Source organism: Molothrus ater, chromosome 1 (genome assembly GCF_012460135.2).
Source record: "Molothrus ater isolate BHLD 08-10-18 breed brown headed cowbird chromosome 1, BPBGC_Mater_1.1, whole genome shotgun sequence".
Classification (NCBI taxonomy): domain Eukaryota; kingdom Metazoa; phylum Chordata; class Aves; order Passeriformes; family Icteridae; genus Molothrus; species Molothrus ater.
In genome coordinates, this window is record NC_050478.2 from 42,030,341 (window position 1) to 42,058,310 (window position 27,970).

A 27,970-nucleotide genomic window follows, 5' to 3' on the forward strand; every position below is an offset into this window, starting at 1 on the left:
AATAGTCTATTTTACTTTATTCTAGTCTGTAAAATTTAAAGTGGCACAGCAGATCTCCACAATGTACTTCTGCAATACATCTGAGGATTCTTCAAGATTAATATGAGTTTATATTCTGGCTTTTTTTTGAGTTTGTGTAAACTCAATCTAAGTAGAATGCAGTTTAGTTCATGGTGTAAATGCATGTTAAATTTCAGGTTGCAGGCTGCCAGTAAGACAATGGCAATTCTCTGAAAAATAGAGAAGTACACACACAGCCTCACAATATGCTGCAGACTGATGGTCCATGGCCTTCTAGACTGTTGAAGAACTGTCAGCTTTTTGAGAAAATCTATAGAAATTATAATTTATCTGTATTTTTTTATATTTTACATTAAACCTAATAAAGACTTTAACCTTTCTGTCCAGACTCTCAAAATTATTCTGAAGTGCTCATATTCAGGATGTACATTTTGCATAATATTCAGATCCCTATTTCATTAAGCATTTAGATTCCAGTCACTCATCACTCAATTTTATAGAACTATCCCCTCCTCAATCCCTCAAAACTTAGGCCAGATATTATCAACCCTGGTCTCTGAATGCCTAAAGCAATCATAAGCAAAACACTTTCTCACTGGGCTGAAACAATGAGATGAGGGCTTTCTCCACATTAGGAAGTGCTTGCAGTAGAAATAAAGATACTAGTGCAAGCAGATTGGATTTTAGGCATGTTGGTTTTAGTTGTTGTTTTGGGGTTTTTTTCTCTTCTGTTATGATTTAATTTGATAGCAAACTGGCAGTGGAGTAAATGGAGTAAATGAAAACCGTGCTTTTAAACTAAAAGGAAAACAGCAGGTAGCAATTCACACTGCTTCAGCAATGATAGCTCAAAAGGCAACAGAGCTGATCCAACTTTTCTTCTTTTATAGCCTCTAATTGAAAGAGCATTTCATTGACAGCTAACCCCGAGCAAGCAATTTGGAAGAAGTACAAATGAAGAAAAGTGCTGTAATGAAAAGCTCAAAAGGTCTTGATACATGGTTGATTTTCATAAAGAGAAGGGGACACTGTTCTGGTATGGGAACAAGAGCATTGTCATAGAATCATAGAATATGCTGAGTTGGAAGGGACCCACTAAGTCCAGCTCCTAGCCCTACACAGGGCAGCCCCAAAAATTACACCATGTGCTTTGTCCAAACTCTTCTTAAACTCTGGTAAGCTTGGTGCTGTGACCACTTCCCTAGGAAGCCTGTTCCAATGCCCAACAACTCTCTGGGTGAAGTACTCTTCCTAATATCCAGCCTAACCTCCCACCCCAGCTTCCCACTGTTTCCTTGAGTCCTATCATTGGTCCTCAGAGAAAAGAGATCAATACTTGCCCCTCTACCTGCCCTCCTCAGGAAGCTGCAGACCATGACGAGATCCTCAGTCTTTCCTTGATAATTTATTATTAAATACAGCTAAAAGAGTCAGTAGAAATACACATATGATGGAAAAGTTTATCACAGATGACTCACACCCATCTATCAGACCAACAACATATCCACTTTTATTTCCATCTGGAGAAGCATGTGGGATAGAGAACAATATGATTTTGGCTGAAGGCTGAGGGTAAAAGAGTATTTGGAAACACTCATATTTCTGTTTCTAAGATCCCTCCAGGCCTAACATGCTTTATTACCTGATACATTGGTTCCTCCACACCTGGGAGCCTTCACAGACTTACTCCAAAGCTATATGGCACTAGGAGAGAGCAGAAGTTTTGCTGTTACAGATGTGGCTGAAATGTATATTAGTTCAGCAGATAATGGTGACAATAAGGATTCTTCTGCTGCACTTGGCAGTGGTGAGGCCACAACTTGAGTGCTGTGTCCAGTTCTGGACCCCTCAATTCAGGAAGGACATTGAGGTGCTGGAGTGTGTGCAGAAAAGGGCAACGGAGCTGGTGACGGGTCTGGAACATGAGTCCTGTGAGGAGCAGCTGAGGGAGCTGGGGTTGTTTAGCCTGGGAAAAGGAGGCTCAGAGGAGACTTTATTGATGTCTAGAATTACCTGAACGGAGGTTGTAGCCAGGTGGGGGCCAGCCTCTTCTCCCAAGTAACAAATGACACGACAAGAGGACACAGTCTTAAGCTATGCCAGATTCAGGTTGGACATTAGGTGGAATTTCTTCACAGAAAGGGTGATTAGATATTACAATGGACTGTCCAGAGAGGTGGTGGAGTCACCGTTGCTGGAGGTGTTTAAGGAAAGACTGGACGTGGCCACTCAGTGCCGTGCTCTGGTTGTAGTGTTCGGCCATAGGCTGGATTCGATGCTCTCAGAAGTCTTTTCGAACCTAAATGATTCCGTGGCTCTGCGATACGCCGCAGTGCCTGCGGGATTGCCTGCTTTGTTCCAGAGCCCCCCTCACCCTCAGCCAGCAGCGGGGGGACGGAACTACAGTTCCCGTCACGCCGCAGGGGCGGAGGGAGAGCGGGCGATGCCCTGACGGCGGAGGCGGGAGCAGGGGGCGGGCGCCTCACGGAGCTCCTGACCGCGGTCGCTGTGGCGGGGCGCGGGCGGCGCTGTCATGGCGCTCTCCGCCAGCGCCCTCAAGGTCTGCATCGTGGGCTCGGGCAACTGGTGAGTGCGGCGGCCCCTGGCAAGGCGGGCACCTCGGCGGCCGCCTCGGCCCGGCTTTCTCGGAGGCGGTGCCCGCCCGGGCCTTGCTGTCGGTTCCCGCCCGGCGCCGCGGCCGCGCTGCCCTCGGGTGGCGGCCGTGAGGCCACCCGGTGCCGGCGGTGGAGCGCGGTGTCGCCGGACCGTGGCGGGCTCTGGGTCGCGCTGGTTCCGTGCGGGAGGGCTCGTCCTGCCGTGCCCCCGGCTCCCTCGGAGCAGAGGTGCTGCCGTGACTTACTCGGAGGAAGAAGCGGCAGAATCGAGCCCGCAGTTTTAGTGCTTGTAAACACCCGCGTGTCCTGCGAAGAAGTTGTTCTAGGATATTTTTAACCTGGTATTTGTTATGCGCTTTGTCCGATAGCAGATGACGTAGACATTAAAGATGCTGTACATTTCTAATTTTTTTTTTCAACTTACGCCCTGTTTATAGAGCTTCACTAACAATCTCGCTTGTCTACAAAAGTGTTGTTCGGGGTTTTCTGTGTTCTTATGTGTCTATTGTCAAAGACAGTTCAAAAAAGAATTGCGAGACCCTGGGTTATTCGAAATACCTCCTTTTTCTTTTCCCTCCAAATTGATTATGCTGAAGCACACTGAGAGCTTGAGACAAGGTTTTGCTGTCCCTATCTCTAGTTTATAATTAGACTTAAATAAACTTGCTTCTTCATCCACTGAAAACAATAGACTTACTTGACATCATTCTTCCAGAGGAGTATCGTGTTAATAACCCTTTGTCTTCTTTAGTTACTTCTCTTTCTTACACCAGATCCCTCTTTACACTGAATAAATTAAGTACAATGTGTTATAGAAATAGGTCTTCACAGTTTGTCACTTCCAATTACTAATGCTAAGCACACATTATTCGGGTAGCATTGGCTTTTAAGACATTAAACTCAGAAGAATTCCATGTAGAGCAAGCCACTGTTTTATTAAACCAAATTTGCCAGTCTTTTGTCAGGATGATCTTAAACTTGTTGCTCACCCTCTGCCCGCCCACTCCGTGCAGTTGGCTTTTGCTGCTGTTAAGAACACCAGCAGCTGCCAAGTTTTATTTTTCTTTGTGATCCCCTCGTTGAGGGAATGGCTGATGTTTCAGTGCAGTATCTCTTGCTTTCCTTGCACCAGCTTGTAAAATGCGTGCATTTCACTATATATGACAAGGAAATTATGCAGTTAGAGCTTGTCTTTTAGGAGTGGGTGGCTGTTGTTCTATAGTTGAAGCCTAGAAAAAGTTTCACAGGAAGTTTGACTCCATTTGTATTTGACTGTGAAACACTTGCAGAAGCAAGAGGATTTGGAGATACTGCCTACTAGCAATAACCATATGCAAATGTATTTTGTTTTCATCTCACTGGATAAGTTTAATAAATGACAAAAGTTCCTGCCTAATAGTATGAGTTGGTGGCAAAATGCCCATATCTCTTGTGCTGAGAGAAAGAAAAAAGCTGCTGCCTGGTAGCAGCATTCGCCCTTCATTTTGGGGATAAATGTATTTAAATAACTTACAGCTTCTTTAATATGTAATGGCAGGGGTTTTCATGTGTCTAAAGTAGAAACCAAAGTAAGCAAAAACTGAAAATAGTAATTCTTGGAGAGGTAGGTGGTTTCTTCCTCAAAGTCCATGGGATGACAGACACCAAACCCTGACTGCAAAGAGCACTGTGATTCTGTGTATGAGCACTGTGTATGTGTAATCATTGCACTAAATTGGACTAAATTTGTAAACCTTGTAGGTGCCTTTTGAACTGGGGCCTGTGGTCCTAAAATATTTAATTAAAATATTAGTATTTAATGCATTAAAGCAGGTAACTAGAAAGAGATTGAAGCATTTGTAAATATCTGATCATTGATATTTCGGGATTATATACTTTTGAACCTTGAGTTATAAGAGTGTGTGATAGGTGGTGCCTAAATTGTAAGCATGTAAGTAGTTGATCTGAGTGGGGTTTGGCATCTTGAGCAGTTTGGAGACAGTGGGTTTTGGAGTTCTGTGTGAGATGATTCTTTCAGACAAGTCTTCTCATAGCCCTTTAACCTATATCTGGGATGAAAAAAACCCTAAAGGAGCTTGGCAGGACAGTAGCTTTAGAAGGGTTAAGCCAGTCACCTTGGTTGATCGACTACTTCCAGTCAGACTTGTTTGGTTGGTTTGCTACAGGAAGGTCACCTTAACAATGAAGTTGACTTGGCAGGGGTCACTTGACACCTGATGGAAGATCATGGGACAGGACAGATGGCTCAGCATGGGAGAGCAGGAGCTGTGCTGTCTGCTGGCCTTGCCCTTTTAGGGTTGCTCAGCTGGTGGATCAGTGATTCTGTTAGGATCTTTTAAGACAGGGGATAAAGTAAGGTGTCTGGAGTGTTGAGAGAGTACACCTTGGGTATGCCTTGGAGCCCTGGGATTCCAGGACAGTGCCCAGAGTCATTTAAAGCACTGCAAGCCTGCCTTGATCATGTACTGCAGCCTGTTCTGGTAACACTCCCAGGGCAAGTTAATGAGGTATGCACAGCCACAATTTGTCCCTCATCATTTTCTTGGAACGAGTCTTTAAGTAACCTGATTGCCAAACTTGAACAGAAACTGTAAAATTTGGGAAGAGATGGGAAGTTACTGGACAGAGGGGTTTATGCAGCTGGGAACTTGTAGAAAACTGGGAGGAACTGTGGTTTAACTGAGGTGATTTTACAGGGACAGTGGTAGAGCTAGATAATTATATCATTTGCACTTGCATGTTGTGACCTCCACTGCTGCTGTTATCAGGGCAAGTTAAGGAGCTTTTTGCCTTTGTGCTTTAGTTAAAAAGTGATGAGGGGACAGCAGGCCAACTATGAAATAGTCCTGAAAGAGTGATTGCAACATCATGGGAAATGATGAACCAGAGAAGCCAGTCAGGAGAATCTTCTTGTCTTCTTGAATTCAGAAACTAAGACTAGGCAAATGTCCACTTTTCCTAATACTGCATTCAAAGGGTGAAAAAAAAAAAAAAGACAGTTCAGGCATTTAAGTGTTTAAAAGTACTAGAATTAATGTCTCACATAAGTAGTACACACTGCCAGACCTTCTGCTGGCAGACTGAAAATCCCAGTCAGAGAGTTGCTGAATCAGTTATTTCTGTCTTGCTCTGTCACCAGCAAGCACAGAGAATATGTAGTGAAGTTGAAAACAGAAGGCAGTGGGTTTGCCAGGATCCTAACTGTGTATATAAATCTGTAGGAGTAAATGTGCTTTTGTTCAAGGAACTCAAAGCACACTCTGAGGAACACATACCTGAGCTGTGTTGAATGTGAGGTCTGCTGTCTGTATGGATCTGACATTTAGAGGCTGAGCTGGTGAGCTGTATACCAGTGCAGCAGAAACCATGCTGGTCAAGCTTGATAAGAGATGGCTTGCAATTGTCTTCTGTATCACCTCCTGAACCTGGGGACATTTTTAGTGTGTGAATTGCTATTAGAGAAGTAAATTCCAGTCTTTTAAGACACACAGTTTATGGTTTGACTATAAAAGGTCTCCTTAGGGTACTAAATTTTTTTTCTGCTGCTACTTAGAAAGTGACCTTAGTCATGTGCTAGCACACATCTTTAATACAGCCCAATGAGTTGTGCCATATCATAAGATCTTGAAGCAGAATGAACCCACTTTGTTCAGTTGCCAGCTATGGGTTTATTATAAGCAATGTGCAATATAAATTCAGGGGATCATGTGAGTATAACTAGATTGGAAATGTTAGCGTACTTACCTCCTAATAAAGTATGCGGTTTACACACACACACACACACACACACACACACACATGTAAGCCTCAGATCATTACTCTGTATTTTTATCACATCTTTAAATTTTTTTGTGTCTCCTTAGTAGGTTATCAGTAATTATGAAATTACCTCCTATCCCAGGAAAGGAACTTAGTTTAAGAGGTTTAATAGAATGATGAAAGGGAAGATTGTGTTTGTTCCCCCTCTTGTAATTGTGATTAATTTTGTTACTGCTTAGAGATTTCAGAATTAAAATTGATCACTGTAGTACAGATCTTACTGTATGCTGTTCTTGGGGAGAATATGAGGGTAACAGTAATGGACTTGTCTCCATGCAGTTTCAGAGGATGCTGTTACAATAGTTCAGTTCTGTGAGGTTGGCTGCACAGCCATGAAGCTCACAACTTCTGCGACGTATAAACGATTCATGGCTTTCAATGCCTATTGGTATTGTACAACAACTTATGAGTCAGTCATCTCAGCAAAGAAGCTTCTCATCTCTTTTAGAGGTGAAAGTGACACATTTAATAAAATTTAGCATGTCACTTTTACCTCGGCTTTGAAGATACAGTTAATTTGATTTGGGAAAATACAGTAACCTAAACTCTCAGTGGATAGCCAATAAGAAAGCAAAATAAGTAAGGATGTTTCAGTAAATGCTTCAGTCCAACCTACTCTAGCTGTAGTTGAGAGAAAGCAGCAGATGTGAATGACTAGTGTATTTTCCCACTTATTTTACTAGATCAGAATGTTTTATGGTAGCTGGTCAAATAATCTGTGAATTTGTGATTGTTTTAAAAACAAAGTCTTCTTTTTCCTACAGCGAAATCATAATTTTTTAAGACTGTTTTTGTCTTCTTTTGTGCAGGGGTTCTGCAGTTGCCAAAATAATAGGTAATAATGTAAAAAAATTGCAGAAGTTTGCTCCCACAGTGAACATGTGGGTCTTCGAGGAGAATATTAATGGGAGAAAACTGACAGAAATCATAAATACGGACCATGAAAACGTAAAGTATCTCCCTGGATACAAGCTGCCTGATAATGTGGTAAGGCTCAAAAGTTAAATTATACTTATGGAGCACAGGGAATATTGCTTGTGCTGTAAATGGAGTTAGAAATTTGTTTTGTTAACACCTCTAGGGTCTATAATATTTCAGACTAAGGTATTTTACTGATGACATCAAAAATTTAAACAAATAAAATTATGCAATTTTGCAGTTAAGTAAATCCAATGTACTCTTTCTTCCTATCACTATTGGTCTTTATGTTATTTCAATTTCTGTACAAGAAAGCAAGTGTGGAAACAAGAGCAAAAGTAACAGCTTTGACTATACCCATCAAAAAAAAAATTGGCCTCAGCCTTGGATTGGAGCTGTTGGTCTGGGAAGTCTATGCTACTGCTTATTCTCAGTGACAAAATGCAGTAGTTTGTAGCATTCAGCATGTGACCAAACTGCTCGGGTTCAAGTTCAAGATCAAACTGGGAGATTCAGTTTGGGCATTCGGAGGGATTTCTTCACAGAAGCAGTGACTAAACATTAGAATGGGGTGCCCAGGGAAGTGGTGGAGTCACCGTCCCTGGAGGTGTTTGAGAAAGGACTAGATGTGGCACTCAGTGCTGCGGCCCAGTGGACTGGGTGGTGTTTGTTCCAAGGTTGGACTCAATAATCTCAGAGGTCTTTTTCAAACTAATTAATTACATGATTTTAGTTTTTATTAGATACCACTTGTGTGTAGTGTTAATTTTGAGAAGTTATGCAGCCTTTCTCTCCCATAACTACACAGGTTGCTATCCCAAACCTTTGTGAAGCGGTACAGGATGCAGACCTGCTGGTTTTTGTCGTTCCTCACCAGTTCATCCATAAAGTCTGCGATGAAATCACAGGACAAGTACCCAGTAAAGCCCTCGGCATAACTCTCATAAAGGTACAATAAATACCCTGCATTAATAACCGAGAATGTGTCATGGAATCTTCTAAGACAAGGTGACTTGATATTTTGATTTGCAAAGTCTCGGTGCATTATTCACTTGATTGGTCCATTAAACCTTTCTAGATGTAAGATTAGAATTTGTCTTGGTCATTAGTGGATTGTTACGCAACGCTTGCAGGAAGGGGAAAATGAGGCTCTTCACAAGACTTTTAGAAAGAAAGAGGGAGTCCATATGTTTTGCACCGCTAAGCTTTCCAGTCTTTTATTTGTTGTTTCCAAAAGCATCATTAGATGAAGAGCAGAGCACAAGCATAATGCTTTGATTGTTAATGCACATCCCACATGCTGAGTTGATCATTTCAAGAACTGCTGAGAGAATTTCATGTGATTGAGAGAATAGTGCTCTTGTTCATGTCAAATATTATGTTGCAACAAGAGAGTCTGTTCAACACCGCCCAAAGACAGTTTGAGCATAGGAAATAGGAAAGGGCAGAGGTGCGGGAGGCATTTCACTGGAGTGTTTGTAGTTTTGCTGGCAGAAAAATTTTAAAATGTGGATTAGCTTATTTTTGGGATTGTTTTTGGGTGGGTGGGCTTTTTTCCTCTGTATGTTTAGCTGGAAATAATAAGCAATTCCCAAGAAGTTTGGAAGATTGTGGTTTGTTGTTGCTTTGAAGGCCATTTTCTTGGCACACATTCCCTTGTTTCCTGTCATCTCTGGAAAATCATACATTTATGGATCTGTGCTGAAAAAAAGAACATAAAACCTCAATCACTGCATGCTGCAAGCTTGTCTCTTTAGTTTGGCTAACAAAGCCCACAAAATCTATTGTTTTGTCAGTGCTGACTAGTGTATTGCTGTGAGGTGTGGAAAAGTAATGCTTCCAAAGTGTTCTTACTCCAAATTGTAGAAAAACTCTTCATATCATAGAAAGGTAAAATAAGGCACTGTTAAAAGTGCTCAAGATGTTTATTCTCCTTTAATTTGCTAAATGTGATTTATATTCTCCTAGTGATAGGAGTAACTAATGAAATTGCTGGACTAAACGAGATTTAAGTCAGCATATGTGAAGTCAGGGTCCTGGGCTATATTCCCTTGGAATTAGTTCTGGATACTAATTACCAGTTCTCTAATGGAGTGTTGATTAATAGCTATATTTGGCAAAACAAAAACAAAAAAGAAAAAAAGGGAGGGTGTGGAAGGGGAAGAAATCCTTACATTAAAAAAAAAAAGCTAAACTCCAAACAGACAGAAACCCCCAGCAAAACAAGAAGTCCATGCATAGTGTAGTGGTGGAAATGAAATTCTGGCACTTGCCATGCAGCACAGAGTTGGTTACTGGGCAGTTTCCCACTGTCACATTGCAGCACTGCATCCATAGGCAGCCTTTCCAAAGAAATGCTCTGAGGCCCCTTAATATTTTTCAGGAGAATGCAAAGTGCATGCGAGTATTTATGAAAAGGCATAACTGAAAAGGCATAACATAACATCATTAAAAGTGTCATTTGAGAAGAAAGGGTAGAGATTTAACACAAAATTCTTTCCTCTACTTTTACGTATTCTTTAGGCATGCTGTTTTCATCAGTGTCATAATTTTTGAGTCTCATGCTCAATGCTAATGCTGTTAAAGTGGCTTGTGTTAACTTTGATAGTTAAAGTGCAGTTCTGCTCTGAAAACGATTATTTGTGGGACATCTTGTTTCTGTGCTTTCTAAATTGGCTGTCAAGTTACTAGTGTGTCATCTTTTAGTCCTTTTTTGTTTTGTTTTTTTTTTTTCTTTCTGACAGTCTAATCTTCATGCAGAGCCTAATGTCTGACAATAAAACTGAGTCTTTGGGAAATAAAAACATTTATCTGCTGGTTAATAGTCGTTTCTATTGAAACATTTGCATCTGTGTTGTTTTACATTAGCTCTTTGTCGATGAAAATCTTACAAGTGACTGTGTGGCTGTGGGGAGAGGAACCATATAAAACTTAGAGTGCAGTACAGCAGTGAGCATAAGTTGCAGGCTAGCTGAAAGTCATTCAAAATACTCTTCAGGCAACCTCAACATCAGTCTCATTTTCATTTTCCTATTACTGGCTCCAAGGATTGCTCTGGCAGGCATGTTAGAATGCAAGCAGTAAGGTCTGCTTGCTTTGCCTGCAGACCATTGCTGCCCAGTGAAAATGCCCATGGTGGAGCCTTGGTTTTGCAGGGAGGAAGGGGTGTTCGGTTTTTATTCTGTCATTCAGTATCGGATTTAACTCTACAAGAAACAGGTACAGCTCTCCTTGACTTTGTCAGGAGTTGCGTCTATTTCACAATGGAGCAAAATCTGGCACCTAAGCTTTTCTGGTCTCCTTTCACTTGCATGAATAATTGTTGTATAGGTATTTACATTTTTGGAGTTGGTCCCAATGGGTGCATGCTTTTCTGTTTATTATTTGCCTGCTTAGGAAGAGGGGCAAGTTAAATTATTCTCAGTTGTTCAGCTTTCTACATGTCTGTGAATGGCTGTTCCTTTTGTATTTCTACTACTAAACTGTTGTTGGTTATACACTGGGGAACCTGCCTCTGCTATTTCAGTTCAGATATCTCTTCACAAAACAAATTATTCAGATCCCATTTTGTGAGTTTCGATTAGTGTAATTTCAAATCCAAGTTCAGGTCTGGTTCATAACTGATGGATTGGTTAGGCTTCACTGATTAGGGATATACTAATAATAAGCCCTTGATTTCTGAACTAAAAAAGCAGAATGTTCAGCACTTCTTAGAATCAGGTCTTTGAGGATGGAATAAAAACTGGTTTCATCAACTAGAGTTTAGTCCTAAGCCTTAAGGTGCTGCCTCCTACAATTCTGAGACATCTTGGAGAGGTCAAAATAGCAGAAGTGCCTGTGGTAGTACACCTGTCATTCTAGTCTTTGTCTGAATAGTCCTTGTTTCACTTCTCACCTGGGGACAAGACTAATTGTGTTCTGCTTGCATCTCTACTGTGCCTAATGAATGACTTTTTAGTAATTCCATTTAATGTTGGCTGCAGGGGATAGATCATGGCCCGGAGGGACTCAAACTGATCTCTGACATTATTCGAGAGAAGATGGGAATAGACATCAGTGTGCTGATGGGAGCTAACATTGCCAATGAGGTGGCAGCAGACAAATTCTGTGAAACCACAATAGGTACTGTTCCAAGTTGTAAGAATATTTAAAATATGCACCTGTCCTCACAGGCGCACACCAAATAGCTCAAATTTCACTGTTTTCGACATTAGCTGACTGTTACCAGAAGCTGTTGGTTGAATTTCCTAGAATGTTTATACTTCCAAAAGTACTAGGACAATACTGGGAAGAGAGGGAGACAGAAAACCACAATTTTACCTATTCTTACTAGGGTTATTACCTTAGTATGCGAAATACAAGCATGTTTTTTATCACCCTTCACATAACAAACTGCTTCGTTTTATTACTGTGTTTAAGATTTTTTCTTGGGTCTGAATGGCTTTACATGGATAAACAATTATAAATTCTGTACTCCAGCTCAGGTGCTATTGTCAAAGATAGTACCTTCATGCATGTTTGTTTTGGTTTAACTTTTTTGTTTGTTTTTTTAAGGTATCTTGTTTTAATTTCTCAAAATACTTCGCTCCCACAAAAACTAGAAATTGTTTTAGTTCTGTGTTGATGTCTGCATACCTTTGCAGCATAAGGATGTGCCTAGTCTTGGGTTTTACAGTTTCTAGAAAGGCATGTGTGTATGTATATGCATGCAGGTACTCATACATACTCTCACTTTATAGCACAGAGTTCATATTATGTTTTTTTTAGTGTTAATTTTTAGAGTTTTATGCACTGCTAGCTTTGTAACATCTCATTCACAGCTTTTGCATTGAACTTAATTTTCAATGGTTGAACAGCATCTTAGTGTTTAAAAACAATTGTCAGGGGCAGGATGCTTGATTAATAAAGCAGCTTTAACTTACCTTTATCAGTAGGTATTTTTCTGGAGTGCTGACTTTGAAATAATTGGTAGAATTGCTCCTTCTTAATTAATCTCTGTTTTATTATTTGCTGTTCTTTTTAAAGACAGTGATCAAAAAACGGACAGTGGATTAATGGAAATAAGAGTGAATTAATGGAATTATTTAGAACCTGTTGCTGAGCAGACAATAAATTGTGAAAAAGTCCTGAATAACTCAGTGCAGAGCTTTTAAGTGCAATGTCAACGTGATTGGTCCCTTAGAACAGGGATTCTATTTAGGGTTGAAATAAAACAACCTTATCTCTACTTTTAGGCATTTTGGCTTGCACAGGAAAGGCTAAATAACATACAAATAAATTATTCCCTTTTTTTTAGCTTTCCTTTCTCTCTCTCAATAGGCTGCAAAATCTTGGAAAATGGCCTTCTCTTCAAAGAACTCCTGCAGACTCCAAACTTCCGAATAACTGTAGTAGATGATGCAGATGCAGTTGAGGTGTGTGGTGCTTTGAAGGTAAGATTGGCTGCAGGTGATACACAGATGAAATAGTGATCCTTGTAGGAAAAGAAAAGAGGGTATTTCCATGTAAAAAAGGAAGTTCATTGTGTTTTATATAATATGTAGAACTGCGACACAACATTTCCAGAAGAACCAGAGGGGAAATGAGGGAGCAGCATTTTCTGAGAGCTGGCTTTTAGATCTGTGTCACCATCTGCCAGGTTCTCTTTCTACATCTTCCACTTAACTTACACACAGTCATGAAGCAGGTATTGATTTCATCTAACTGGCTGATATATTTCTAAATCTATTTTAGTTCCCTTTTTCTTTTTGCAACAGTGTGTTCACCAAAGGAAAGGGCAAAAGAAGTTGTTTGGCACCCTAGCAAACAGTACAGTAGCTCACATTATCTCGTACCTATCCTGAATGATTTCTGATGGGTGTAGTGAATAAACATTTTTTTTTTGTGTTTTGAATAATTATTTTGTCTGCCTTTGGTTTTGCTGTTGAAATTTTGTCTAAACTAAGTTAACTGGCTTGCAAAGCTACCACACCAAGCAATGATGTCTTAAGATAAGGAACTCTGATTCCTGCTTAGTGAAAGTAGCTGGATAGATACAATAGCATTTTTTTGGCATATTAATTTCCTTAATTTTGTCTTGACAGCTGTCATACTGGAAGGCCTGAGAAAGAGGAGGTAATGGGTCTGTGCACTGATGGGATTAGGTGTTTTGAGGCAGCATGCTTTGGAGTTACTGTACAGAGAGAAATTTCTTGAGATTATGGAGCTTGTAATTCAGCTCCACAGCCATTGCTTTAAAATGATGTGGGTGATACGGGAAGGTTACCAGAAAAGAAATCCCTGTGTATAGACCCTTGAAAAAGTTTTGCAGAGTTATTTTTCTTTGGAATCCGCTCAGCAGGATGTTTTCTGACTAGCTTAAATTCTTGTCTGATAGAGGAGTTCTGTCCCAGGAAATTTTCATTCACACAAATCTCCTGAAAGGGCATTAGAGATGAGCACGCCTGTCCAACTGGGCAGGTAGGCAGCAGACACTCAAAACTCCACTGTAAAGGTCTAAGTCAGGCAAGATACCAATATTTCTTTGGAACTGCAGTAGCATTTAAATAGATTGTTTTTCTTGACCTGGAAAGATTCTAAGGTGAGACTTTAGGGGATTTTTGTAACCTTGCTTTATTGCTCTCTTCTGCTTCATTATTCATCATGCATCCTGCAGACTGAACTGTCTAGTTGTATTTCTGAAAAGATGTTTATATTTGTGTGCTCTCGTCATTTCATATTGATTGCAGTATATTTTATTAATTGAGTTGAAATTTCCAAAAAATGCGTGGTATAAGGTCTAAACAAAAAGTGAATTAAAGATAGATTAACTGGTTTAAAAGTACTGTGGATTTCTTGCATAATTAAAAGGCAAAACTGGCATAAAGTGGCATAGACCCATCATTCTAGTATGGGTGATGTCTTTAAACATACAAGTCTGTCTTAATCTAAAAGAAAATATTAATAAAATGGTATTTTTAAAGTAGTTTTTAATTTAAAACCCTTTCTAGTTTATCCTAAATCTTGTGGTGGCAGCATGTAAATAATGTCCTCAGGTGTTTTACTCTCAAAGACTGAAAAATTTTATTAATGCATTGGGAACATGTCTGGCTCTGAAAGAAAATAAAGAAGCTAAAATTAAACCTGTAGATAAGGTTTTATTACCATAGTGCAAAGCAAAATGCAAAACTCAGATATGAATAGTGTTTTTTCTTAGAAGCTGTACATATTTTCTGTTGAAAGAATTGTTTGCTAAGGGTATCAACCAGAGCTTTGCTTTCTTATCATTCATCTGATAGTCTTCATAATAAAAATTTGAAAAGTAGACTTTTTTTTTGAGAGTAAAATCTAATGTGTAGCTTCAGTCAACTGACAGTTTGTTAAACTTGGGAAGCTACTTCAGTAAAAAATAGTAAAAATTAGCTTTGTTTAACTTCCTGGAAGGAGGAAGTTCCAATTTCAGAAGGTGACGGTGTCGTGTTGCATGGAGACACTGGCATGAAAAGAGAGGCACTACTCTCTTTCAGTGCCAATTCAAAATGTTAGTAGTGGCACTATGAACTACAGCAAGGAGGACAGGGTAAGCAGGCAAACATGTCACTCCAGCCTGTCTTTTTGGATGTGGAAATAGTAAAAACAATTCCTGTGTTGGTATTTGAAGGATGAGAAACAGTACACTATGGAAAACTACATTCTTCCAGCTTCTGCACTTTCCTGCAAATACCAGCTTAGGAAAAGGAGACTTTCCTGTTATTAGTGGCATAATGGACTAGCTGTTAAAAGCTTGTACTCTACCTCTCTTTTATTTCTGCAAGCCTTTCTATGCAGGGAAGATTTTCAGCGTGGGTGGTTGCCTAAAGCTTGGGAAAAAATACAGAAGGGTAACAAAGAATGCTCTGAGCACAGCTTTCCCTTACAATGATAATTACAGGTTTGAAATTTGGTTTTGGAAGCCTATTTGAGTTCAGACTGTAGTATTAGGTAGTGCAGCTGGGTGATCATAGGAAAACATGTGCTTGATTGCTATTTATATATGGATATGTATAGAATATCCACTTCATTTACTGTATTTAGATTTGTGACAATGGGCTGGTGGAGATAAAGTGAAGTGCAGAAATCAGTGCCATGAAAAAGCAGTCTTGTGCCAGCTTTGAGACTGGCTGAATAGACAGTGGCAGTGGCTTTACAAAATCTGATGGCACTGAGGAGGACCAGCTTTCTACGGTAACCTGGCTGTTGGAACAAAAGTGCTTGGCATGTTCTTCGTGAGGATATTTTTTTACTTTTGAAGGCTGATGACCATTTCACATTTGTCTGTTGACCTTTTCTAAGGGTTGGGGACAGAAACTGACAAAGTTGAAATTTGGATAGTTGTTTCAAGGTGCCCAGTTGGCTTTACAGGCAGCATGACTCAAGGCCACCTACAAGTACACCTGCCATTTACCATATGATGAATGGGCCTTCCTAGAAAATGCTTAAAGTTTATGTCACCTAAAAATAGTATGTGCAGCTATGCTCACATATGGAGGTGCTGTTGGATACTGATGGATGTGATAGTGCAGAGCAGCATGGACCCAAGGTTGTCACCTCAGAAGTGTCCTTAGAGTCCTCACCACCTGTGCCAGTGTGGTGTTAGAAGCAGCACAGATGTGAAGCCAGACTGAGCTGGGGTATGAACCTGGCCACATCCTTGAGAGGCCATTTAAATGCTGGTAGTTGCAGTCTCGGGGGTAGACCATACCCCAGTTTAGCTCACTTACCCAGTGCAGCAGTGCAAGGGGTGCCTGAGAGGAGGAGGATTAAGAATCTAACCTCTGGATATGGAAAAATAGCCATGCTCCAGCTGCCTGATGATCAGGGATCCAGAGAGTTAAAAACCCTCAAGTGGCAGCAGCCAAAGACCAAGACAGATGTGAGTTACTGTAGGAAGAAGCAGCAGCAAGCAGCAGCAGGGGTTGCCTTTCAGGTTGCATCAGGCTCATCTAAACCTTCCAGTTTCAGCTAAGCCTTTAATAAAGAAGTAAGAAGTATAGTGAGGATTTATTGTTTACCAGGTTATGTAACTCAGCATTGTTACTTGCAAAGTGTGTTTAGGGCAGTCAGTGTTGAATAGTCAGTGTAGGTACTCTAGAAGTTGATCGTGAGAGGTTTTTCCTTTTTCCTGAGATTGATTGGAAATGAAATTCAAGTTAACCAGGAGCAAGCAAACAGTTTATACTTAACCTCTCTGACAGTCCTGCTGATACTGTCTTTGATTTTTTGAATCTTTTCATTTGACCTCTTCTCAGCCATCGGGGGAAGCAATGAGCTTCTCCAAGTTCATGTGTAAACAGAGAGAAAGCAGGCTACGCTGAGCTGTGACACTGCCTCAAGGAAGGTGAAATAATATGATCCATTTAATTATGGAGAAGTAATGGTTGCCTCAGAAATGGCTGCTGAAGCTGTCTTCATGGGCACTCCACAAACGTGCTGTACACTGGATATTGGATACTTCTGAGGACTGACTCTGTAGTAGAACAATCTGTCAGCAAAGTCTGCAGACTTGTTGTCCTTGTTTTCTTGGTCATCTGTTGTCCTTGCATTTGTGACCTCTTGCATGTTTGCAGCAGGTTGTGTGCAAGTAAAGAACACTTTCTCTCATTTGTTCTGACACATACTGTGAGCACTGCCTGGGATCAGCATTTCTTTTCTGGAGCATAACTTCACTAGCCCAGTGAAAAAATAACTAAATCCATTCCTTGTTCATGTTCTAGAATAACCAGGACTAACACCAGGATAGCAGAACAGCTCGTCTGTTAGGCAAAGTATTTTAGTAGCTTAAAATCAAGTGCAATATAAAACCACACTGTAAATCATGGTCAGGATGTGTGCTTTCATGCAAAAAGCTGTTAATGCCAAGATAGGGGAAGTGTGTGTGCTTAAGCATGTAGTGATTTTGAGAGCTCTAAATGCCTCAGGCCAAGAGGAACATTGTGTTGCAGTCCTTTTGGGGTTATTGTGACAGTATCTTTGAACCTGTGGAACATGTTTGTCAGTAGGCACTTGTTTATTGGGCTCTCAGACTCCCATGAGTGCATGCAAATACAGTCAGTTTCTAATCTCATGGAAATGTGGGCTCTCTCCTCTTGCACAAATACATACCCACTGCATTTGCAGGAATTCCTGTAACTTCATGCTGTGGTTTAATCCCAGCTGGCAACTGCATATTGTGCAGCTGCTCGCTCACAAAACCCCTATCCCCTATCTCGGGGATGAGTAGGAGAATAAGTGGAAAAAAAGTAAAACTCAAGGGTTGAAATACAAACAGTTTAATAATCGAAATCAAGGAAAGTACAGTAACAAGATCAGCAGTAGTAATAGTAATTGTAATGAAGGACAGAGTGAAAACCCAAGAAGAACAAGTGATGCACACTACAGTTGCTCAGCACTCACTGGCCAGTGCCCAGCCTGTCCCCAGGCAGCAATTGATGGCTCCCAGCCAATGCCTCCAGTTTATATACTGGGCATAGCATTCTATGGTATGGAGTATCCCTTTGGCCAGTTTGGATCAGCTCTCCTGGCTGTGTTGCCCCCTCCCCAGACTCTTGTTCACCTACTCACTGACAGAGCATGAGACACTAAAAAGTTCCTTTCTTAAAGTGAGCAGTACTTAGCAAACCACCAAAACACCAGTGTGTTGCCAACATTATTCTCCTACTGAACTCAAACCACAGCACTGTACCAGCTACTAAGAAGGAAGTTAACTGAAACCAGGACACTTCAGGTGTAGTCTTTGTCAGTGGCAACATTCAAAATCAACCATATGAAATACAGAAAGATGTTTTTGCCAGGTCAGTCACCCTTCCTGCCTCATGTACTTCCAGACAATCTCACAATCTCACAATAGTGATAGTGCCACTAGGCTCTTGTGTGTCAGTTTGTGTTCTGCTTGTGCATCTTCCTGAAACAAGCTCAGCTTAGTGCCTACAGCCAGAGACTTCAAGTAACAAACTAACTGTTTTGATCTTGTTTGGGACTGAAAGATAACTGGGTTGTAAGTTTGGGGAGATTTTTTTTGTCGTTGTTGTTGTTTTTAAAGGGATGGCTCGTCTTTGAGTAAGGTATAATTTTCAATGTGGTATAATTAGTTCTCTACAGTATATTAGGTACCAGACAGTTGTCAGAGATTCTTCAAGGATTTAAATAAAACCAGATGGTAGACCTTGTAAATTACTAGCTGTGGCTTGAGGGATATGTCTGCCAGGACATAACAGTCTCCTAGGCACGGGGGTGTGTTCTAGAGCATAATCTGTTGCCTTGTTTCCTCATTATTTGCAAACTGTGTAAAAATATACAATGGGAACATTGTACAAACAAGGAGCTCATGTTTTAGAGTTGGACTCACAACTTCCCTTGTTCCCTAGCCCATTTCCTCAGATGTAAATAGTCTTGGTATGACTTACTTAAAAGAGTATTTCTGTTCCTCCAAAGACAAGCACTGCAAAAGGTACAAATAGACAACAAAATACCGTAGGCCAAATTGTATTGTAAATTATGATAAGCAGACTGCTTCGAAGTGGAAAGTCAAGCAGACAAAACTGGAGGGAAGGGGAAGCTTTAGTATGGGAGTGTTCAAGAAGTATATGGAAAAAGCCCAAAGGTTGCTTAGTCATGTTTGTGTTTTTAGATGAGTGATAAATACTTTGAGATTTCACATACACGTAAAATCCATTTAAATGGGTTATCCCATCTGAAAACTTCTTAAATATCTGTTTGTAAATATCTGTTTGACTTCCTCTTGCTTTGGCATCAAATGAAAAAATATTAAAGGTTGCTCTGCAAGAGGTGCCTGATGGAAGTGTACCTTGACTGAATCACCACAGATCTAAGCCAAGATGATTTGAACAATCAAATTTTAAAGTTGACTGCCTTGGGCTACTTCAGGTCTAATGTTGGGATATCTGTCTGCAATTTTTAGGATCACCTTTAGATCCTAAAGATCACCAATGATTGATCCTCTAGCCTCATGTGATTCAGAGTCACCTAGCTCTGCAGCTGCCTGGCATTTGTGGTTCTTACAGTCCAAAACCAAACTAGCTGTTAATCAGTGGTTGTTTCCAGTAGCATCTTCTGATTATAGTTCTTTCTTCATCAACAGTTAAAGTTGATTTTTTAATGTTATTTTTTTCCCTGCATCGGGTGCTACATTAGGAGTCATAATGTTGGTTCTCCTGTGCATTCTGTTGAGATCACTGCTGCTGCTGTTGCATGCAGGAAGATATTAACATTCATTACTTCCTTGCTTTCTTTATCTGTATGTCAGAATGCCATCTTTTTGGAGTTTTTTGTGTTAGATGGATTGTTTTAGTGGGGATAGTGGAACCAGGGCTAGTGTCTGCTCTGACTCCCAAGCCAGAAAATAGGTTTTATAGTTGCTTCACTCAATTCTGTCTCATCAAATATCTATGTTCTGTAACCAAAGCAGGGACCATATAGCTGAATGTTAACAGCACATTCTTTGTAGAAGGTCATCACCAGGTCTAAGGAAAAAGCAAACAATTTTTTTGCTAAGGGAGGTCTTCCTGTGTCTTGAACCTTTTGTGAATCCTTTACAAACTATTTAAGGTTATAGAAACTCGGCATACTTAAAAGGGCTGGATACTATTGGCTTGGCTGAATTTGGTCCTGTAGCATGTCATCATAGATGTCATTAAATGCTTTTTAGCTGTACTGGTGTTTTAATCATTAAGAAAATCTGAATAAAGGGACTGTAGGATGTCAGTCTAACTTCACTCTTACCTCAGGGCAGGAGTAGCTCAGTCTAGCTAAAACTTTGTTTGGGTGTAGTGCAACCTGTTTGTCCTTAAAGATGGTCAATAATAATAGCTCCGCAGCCTCAGGGGCAACTTGTGTCAGAGTTTTAACTATGCTTTTATCCTTGGAAATGTTTTGCCTTATATTTTTTCTTCTTTTTTTAGGTTATCCCATAGACATCAAAATTGCCAAACCAAAATAACCCAAACTAGCAACCTAGTCTTTCAGTAGTAAAGTGTTTGCTGTTCTTAAGGACATCTGTAAGCAGTAATTGAGTCATTTCCCATTTCTCTTCCTATTAGAATGTAGTAGCAGTGGGAGCTGGTTTCTGTGATGGCCTTGGCTACGGTGACAATACCAAAGCTGCTGTTATTCGCCTTGGCCTAATGGAGATGATCGCCTTTGCCAAAATGTTTTGCACGGGACAGGTTTCTATTGCCACTTTCCTGGAGAGCTGTGGCATTGCTGATCTCATCACAACGTGTTACGCTGGCCGGAATCGACGTGTAGCAGAAGCATTCGTTAAAACTGGAAAGGTACCTAATTCTCTGGGTGAAATCTGTTCCTATAAGTACTGCCACTCCTCAATTGCTGGAGTAACAGTAGAGTTATCTGAGTCATGGTAGCTCACTGAGTGGGCACCCTTCTCTTTCCTCGTGTTTTCTGAGTCTGTTGGCTAGAATGAGTGTAAAGCTATTAAAAGGTGGGCAGGTGGTGATTTAAAAAAAAAAGCTTGACAGACAATACTTACAAATAAGAACATAGGAGAATATTCCATATGCTCACTCGAGATTACTTTTGAAAAAGAAAAAAACTCTCAGTAACTTATTTTTTTAAATCCAGATTATGTTGCCAGGCTTGTGAAAAGTTTATCATACCTCTCCTTTGCTTTCTTTTTTTTTTTCCTCTGCTGCTTAGTCTCTTGAAGAATTAGAGAAAGAAATGTTGCATGGTCAGAAACTCCAAGGACCACAGACTTCTGCAGAAGTGCATCAGATCCTGAAGAAGAAAGAAATGCTGGACAAGTGAGTAAGAACAGATAAAACAATTTCCACATACCCCTTTTTATCTCCATAATTCTTTCTGCATATTTGGTTTTATATCTTCATAAAAGTAATAGCCAAAAAGAAAATCACTGTAATAACAGTAGATTAGAAGTTAAAATCAAAGAGAAGTGAATAGAACCTGAAAATAATATTGGTATAGATAGAGCTATTAGTGTGACGTTAAATTTGGGAATGTCCTATTTGCAGACTGTATTGTTGCCTTCTGCTACTACAGAAAAGCACAGCAAGTGTGTTTTAATATGTGAAAAGAAAAAAATGCATGAAAGTAGAAGTAGAGCTTCTTAAAGAGACTGTGAAAAGTTGCTACATCTCATTTCATTGTAGTAAATTCGTTACTTACCTCTAAGGAGACGAGCTTGGTGATCATCTGTATAGAGTGACTGCCTCCACCACATGGATTCTAGCTTAGATACTGCAGTTCTCCTTCTTAATGTGACTTCCAGTTTGCTGTAGGCTAAAACCTCCCATCTGCCTCTGTAGGTCAGGGTGGTTTTTTGTGCTATGACATTAAGCAGATTGTCCTGGCTTGGTTCACTTGTATTCAAGTCAGAAAATGAATGATTCCTATAGCCACACACACAGTTGTCTCCTTACAAAATTAAGGGATACATTTTCTTGTTTGTTAAAGAGGAAAAATCAGAAATTTAAAAACTGCCAGTCGAAAGACCAACCCTTGTTACTTTTTTTTTTCAAAAGCATTTTTTAAATTCTAGTTTTAATGCGTCAGCTGCATTAAATGATTAATGTTTTAATATTATCTTTGGATGTAAGGTACCTAAGTCTGTCTCCTTACTATACAGTAATTAAGCTAACTGCAGAAAAAATTAATTAGAATGTTGGCTTAATTCTTTACTGTTTATGATTTCCTAAATGAAACAGGATGCTGTGTTTGAGGGTTGTTTTGTATCCTGTTCTATCTTACAGCAAATTAAGTGCATTAGAGATGATTTTGGGTTGTGTTTTTAGTAAAAGACATGAAAACAGTGTTGCTAATTTCCTTTTGGCATGCCAACGTATATATGTCAGTTCTTCACAAAAGGTCTCATTCAACAAGACTTTTGAAGGCAACTTTCAAAGTGTTTTGAAAAAACTACTGCTTTAAAACATAAAACACAGTGGAGCAGCCACAGTTTCAAAGTGAAGAGGAGAGAGTCTCATAAGGGTAGAATTTCCTGCTCTGGTCCTACAAAACTATTCCCAAGTCTGTGTAGAAGTGTGCAAACGTCCAAGTTCAGAAGAGCCTTGGTAGCAGGGCTGATGCCTATTGATACTCGTGGTGCAGTTTTTTTCAGCAGTTGTAGTCCTTGCTGTCTTGATGTGCTCAGGCCTGAGATGCATCTGGAGTTTGCTGGCCCTGAGCCTGCAGTCAGCCTTGGTACAGGTTTCTGCACGTGAAGCGTGGCAGACCTGTGCACAGTAATGTTCTCTGGGATAAGCAGCAGGACTTAGGTATCAGGTTGTGGCTTGTAGTAGTGGTGCTTCTTCACTGAGAAGTAACTGCCAGTATTGTACCTAAACCTGTGGGAAACCTGCTTTGCTTTGGGAGGTTCGCCTGTTTTGTGGCCACCTCTCGCATAGTCACAGCAAATTTCTTAGTGCCTACACATGAGCTTTTATGGTAGCAGCAAATGTAATGCCCCTTCAGCCCAGTACATCATACAAGGTGAGTGAGGTTTGTTAAGAAGTGCAGAAGTCATTGTATAATTTTTTCTGCAGATTTCCTAGTAGGGGTTTTACAATCTGAGCAGTTTAGCATTGGATTTGAGAGAGCAGCTATGTGGCTGTGTGTTAATTTTTTTTCCACCAATGAAGTAGAAACAAGACTCAAGTCGGTCTAGTTCAGGGTGATGTGCTGATAGCAGCATTACTTCAATGTAATAGTGACAGCAGAATGTATAGGCCATCATACATGGTGCTCAGGACTGCTCAACTCTGAAATGGGCATTACAGATAAAGCTGTAGAGTCGCTGGTGGGACACATTTCCTAAGGAGAAAGTCCTAATACAGATGTATACTGAATCACTTGGAAATTACTATTTCACCATCTCCAATGACCCTTGTTTTTTATCTCCATTGGTTAAAATTCATCAGTATAAAAAGCCATGCTGAAATGGTACATGTACTTGATGAACAAATCAACCCCCAAAATTTACCAAGCTTTGTATGGAAATTGAACTTGTCTGGCTGTTACTGTTTGGGATGGACAGAAAGCAAATACAAATTCTGTAAAGTATCCTGGCTGTAACAAACCTTCAGATTATCAGAGAAGCCTGAATAATTTGAAGGTTGTTGGAGATGTGCCAATCTAAAAAAGAAAAAAAAACTAGATGTGGAATTCTGTATTTCAAAATCCAGGTTTAATTTTCAATTCTTATTAAAAAAACTTGACCTTCAATGTCAATTTTTGTCATATACTGTATTATCAAGTTATTGCTGAGAAGTACTGCATAACAGATGTGCCAGTCATCCTTTTTAACCACAGATGGGTACTGCTGTGAGAACAGCCAGGAAAAATGTTTTAAATTTATTTTTTAGATCACTTTATGGTTGTGCCATACATAATGAATGTCTCAGGCTCCATTATAGCTAGCTAGGCTTCTGAGAGTCATTCTATTTCAGAGATGCATGCAGATTCTGCAGTTATGCCCTGCTTTTCAGCCTCGCATTTGCACCTGACAAATAGAAAAAAGAAATATTTTTTCCACCTCTCCCTTTTCCCCCTCCCTCTCCTCACCCCTTTATATTTCTTTCATTTAATAAAATGTTACAGAATAAATTCACACTGTGTTCACTTTCCCCACCCTCTTTCCTCAGGTTTCCACTCTTCACTGCAGTGTATGAAATCTGCTATGAAGGCAGACCTGTTACAGACATAATATCCTGCCTTCAAAATCATCCAGAGCACAAGTAAAATCCATCAGGCTGCTGTACTAATGCAGCTTTCTGCCTTTCGAATTCGTGTCCGGGTTCCAGTGGATGTAGCTGTCATTAAGCTTTGTTCAGAGCTGCTCTTAGGCAACAGGAGCACCACGAATGTCTGTGAGCAGGTGTCGGTGTCTGTCCCCAGCCTGGTGTGACACAGCACGCGGTGTTGGCTTGGTGATTGTCCTTTTACTGGCTAACGTGCAACTCCTCTAAGATAACCCAATACAAAAGTTGCACTACCTGCCTGCTATATATACACAGGTGTACTTTGAGTTTGCTCCTGCACCATAAAACACAATGCTTTGTTGTCTTCTATTAAAGCCTGGTCCACAGTCCGCTGGCACTCTGGGAAGAATCTCAGTGGTTTTGATCAGAGGCTGAATCAAGCGTGTGACCTTGAAATATTAGGAATCTGTTAGAACTTTGTTTTATTCTGTATACGCAATTAAATGTTAACATTTTGCATGCTTATGACTATATTAATTTAAGCAATGTTAATGCAAAACAAGTTGTAGCAGTTATTCATGGGGCTACAGGGATATTTCAATGAACTCTAGTGAAGAATATTTTGATTTTTGAAAGTTGTTGAAATTGTCAAGCTACTTTGAAACCAATTTCTAAATGAATTTAAAGTTTTTAATTACACTGTTTTAAAGGGAATATTCTAGAGGGGGATCATTGCCTCCCCTTCTGTTTTTTAATCCTTGCATTTTTGTATTTCTCCATTTCTCCCTTACTATTCCTCTGTGTTAGGCTCTTCTAGAATCCCATTCCCCAAAGCAAGCCAGAGGTGTTCACCTGGGAGTTCTGAGCCCTTGAGCCTACAGTTCATTTTATCGTTTTACCTGTGGTTGTTCTTCACTGCTGTTGTTGGTTGTTTGATGAAGAATAGCCTTGGGTATCCACTGCTCCAAGTTGTTCTGCTGTGATTTTAGCTTAGCTACAATGTGTTGAGCTCCACACAACACTCCAAGGAATGTCAGGGAAATTCCCTGGTACAACACAGTTGTGTCGTCAGAAGGGTTGTGTGCCAGTACAATGACTGCATTCATTTCAGTGCCTGCCAGTCACTGGCACGTCCACTGGGCTGTAGTCCTGATCCAGCCTTCCCGGCTCTGGAGTTACTCTTTCACTGGACAAAACTTTTATGGGTGCTGAATCAAATCCTTTACAACTCATCTCCCAGAAAGCTTCTCAAAGGCATCCATCTCTTTTATTCCCCAGGGATCTCAACTAGATTTTTTTCAGGAACCTTTGTTTTATCAGGGAGGTTAATTTTATTTGTTATTGGAAAATTTGTGTTTTTATGAAGTTTAAGGTAGGGGGCAGGGGGTGGTTGGTTTGGTTGGTCTTTTTAGATTTTTTTAAGATTGATGCAAGAGAAGGTAGATAAGTAAAATCTGTTTTGCTTTTCTTGTATATTAAAGTGTGGGGTTTGGGGTTTTTTTTGTGAAAAATATGCTAGACACATTAAGGGTGGACTCCTTCTTCCAACTGGGAGACAAGGGTTGGCATTAGAATTTATAGAACAAGACTGCCCATCTGCTCTGAATATCCACACCTAACATCTGAGCAGTATTGGAACTGTTGTTCACTGCTCTCAGTGGTGGTTTTAGACCAGGAATCATGAGCACACACCCATCCTGAAACTTCAGGTTGTCATTCAAAATTTGCTAAAACAAAGAGGATGCCTAGGAATAATTGTCGTACTTACATATCCTGGATTACTCTGAAATGGGGAAGCTTTGGGGCAACTTTGTGTGGACAGGAAGACCCTTCCATTTAGGGGTACCATTTTTTTGTGCTCCTGTATTATTTTGAATTCATATTTGGAAGATCTCATGAATGTCCTCAGATATTCAGGGATGTGAAAAGTTATTTTGCCTTACTTCTGATTTAGTGCTAAACATAAGAGATGGCCAGAAGTTAGGTGACATCAGACATTTGTGGCAGTTGGGAACATCACTGGTAGAGCTGACTTGGAGCAAGCACTCTGCTTAGAGGTTTAAGAGGATGTTTTAAGGTTGGAAGCACTGTTACGCTAACGCACACATGGAGCATACACTCCTCATTACTGCATAACTTTCAGTGTGTTTGCTTATGCTTTGTTTTGTTCTGTTTTTTAAATACCAAATTGGTGGCTTTTGCTTTGTACGTGTATATATACATTATATATATAAACATTTTTTTTTACATGCAGTATGTAGGACAGTAGCATTTTGTAAGATACATAAAGGGCTATATGAGCTAAATGTGGTAAATTAATATATATTTTTAAATTATTTCTTTATTATTCCAATACTACTTCTACCACTGAAAGTCTCAAATCTTAATTGTTCTTGTTTTTTAGAGAAGCTTATATTCTAAGGCAAATCCAGAGTAAAGGTTTTTATGGAATTCGTTGCTCCAGTCTGTTACTATATTCTTTTTTTCAGACAAAAAATGAGGTTTCAGTAACTAAAATAACTAAAATAGTTTATTTAAATTCCGTTGATAGTTCACTATTTACATTTGCTTTTCAGTGCTGGAGAACACTCAGCTTGGCACTATGTATTTTTTCCCCCACTAATATTTACTGCTCATTAAAAGACTGTGACATGGTACTGGAACGAAATGAGCCTGCTCTGCAAACACTCTGTTTTGCCTGGTACTAGGATAGTCTTACTGAAATCATTAGCCCCTGTGTAAGGCGGTCATAAATTTGTAACTAATTCTTGGGTTATGAACTTTACTTGCTAAGGAAGGCATTAGATTCTAATGATACTTACTGAACTTGCCCTCATCATATGTACTGATTTTGTTTAGAGATGTTGAATGTATACCTGTTTGAAGAGTTAGTACAAATAAACATTTTGGGAATCACTTTGGTTTCTGTTCTCTTTGTCTCATTTTACAAGGCTTGCAATTCATATTTTATTCACTTGACGGAATGTAGGTTTTTCTGGTTGTGGTATGTAACGATAGCAGATGGGAAGTTGCCATGCAAGAACATAAATTTTAAAAAGAGCTATTTGGCTTCCAGATGTCAGCATTTTCTTTCTTTCCATTAGTGAGACAACTGTGCTGTGTTTGACCTCTGAAAACAGGTTCTTGTCTTCAGTTCCTTCAGTTGCTCTGGGAGCCACTGGAGGGCACTGGTCGGTAAGTGGCTGATTCCATCCCCTCTGGAGTTACTCTTCTGACCATTTCTAAATTTCCCGAGGTTCCTGTGTGACTGCACCTGTCTTACAGTGTGTTCCTTGTATTTAGGAGATGGCTATAATTCAGCACCAGATGCATGTGTTGTAGACCACTGGAATTGAGGGAAGGAGCTTGTTATAAAAGTCCAACATACTATAACCTCCACCCGAGGCACTGCCTTGCCTGTCATCAGAGACCCTCCTCAGTACAGGGCAACAGCCACTACCTCAGCTGCTGGACAACATAGTCAGTGAGATCCTTCAGTATCACTGGGGTTCCTGTACTGTGTACCCAACATTTTTTTCTCTTGGGTGTTGAAGTTGAAAGACTTTGGGAAGTAACAAGAGCGCATTGTGCTCAGGTTTGTCAGTTTGTACTTCAGCCAAAGGGGTGGGAGGTGTCACAAGTGTTTATCCAGAGAAAGAAAGGTCTGCTACTTAGTGTGGGACATCATACTGTAAAACAAGTATGGTTTTCTTGGTGACCAGAATAATGCATTGTCTACTGAAAGCCTCAGAGGAGTTAATAAAATGAGAGCAATGTCTTAATCCATTATTTACACGTAGGGATACTGAGAGGAGTAAAGATGGTTGCCCAGCAAATCTGTACCTGGTTGCATTTTATTCCTAATTTTAAGACAGAATTTTAGCCATT

At 40.0% G+C, this 27,970-nt stretch overlaps 1 protein-coding gene across 1 annotated transcript; it reads left to right on the forward strand.

The window, feature by feature from the left end:
- Positions 1–2,499: 2,499 nt before the first annotated feature.
- Positions 2,500–26,998, forward strand: GPD1L (glycerol-3-phosphate dehydrogenase 1 like). Its single transcript, XM_036406325.2, has 8 exons — positions 2,500–2,607; positions 7,265–7,442; positions 8,182–8,322; positions 11,357–11,495; positions 12,693–12,805; positions 20,447–20,680; positions 21,063–21,169; positions 24,026–26,998. The coding sequence occupies exons 1-8, from the start codon at positions 2,555–2,557 to the stop codon at positions 24,120–24,122; spliced, it is 1,062 nt and encodes a 353-aa protein (XP_036262218.1). The 5' UTR covers positions 2,500–2,554; the 3' UTR covers positions 24,123–26,998.
- Positions 26,999–27,970: the final 972 nt, after the last annotated feature.

Coding starts and splice junctions, on each gene's coding strand:
- GPD1L (XM_036406325.2), top strand. CDS start 2,555: ATGGCGCTCTCCGCCAGCGCCCTCAAGGTCTGCATCGTGGGCTCGGGC. Junction 2,608..7,264: donor ATCGTGGGCTCGGGCAACTG/GTGAGTGCGGCG, acceptor TCTTTTGTGCAG/GGGTTCTGCAGTTGCCAAAA. Junction 11,496..12,692: donor ATTCTGTGAAACCACAATAG/GTACTGTTCCAA, acceptor CTCTCTCAATAG/GCTGCAAAATCTTGGAAAAT.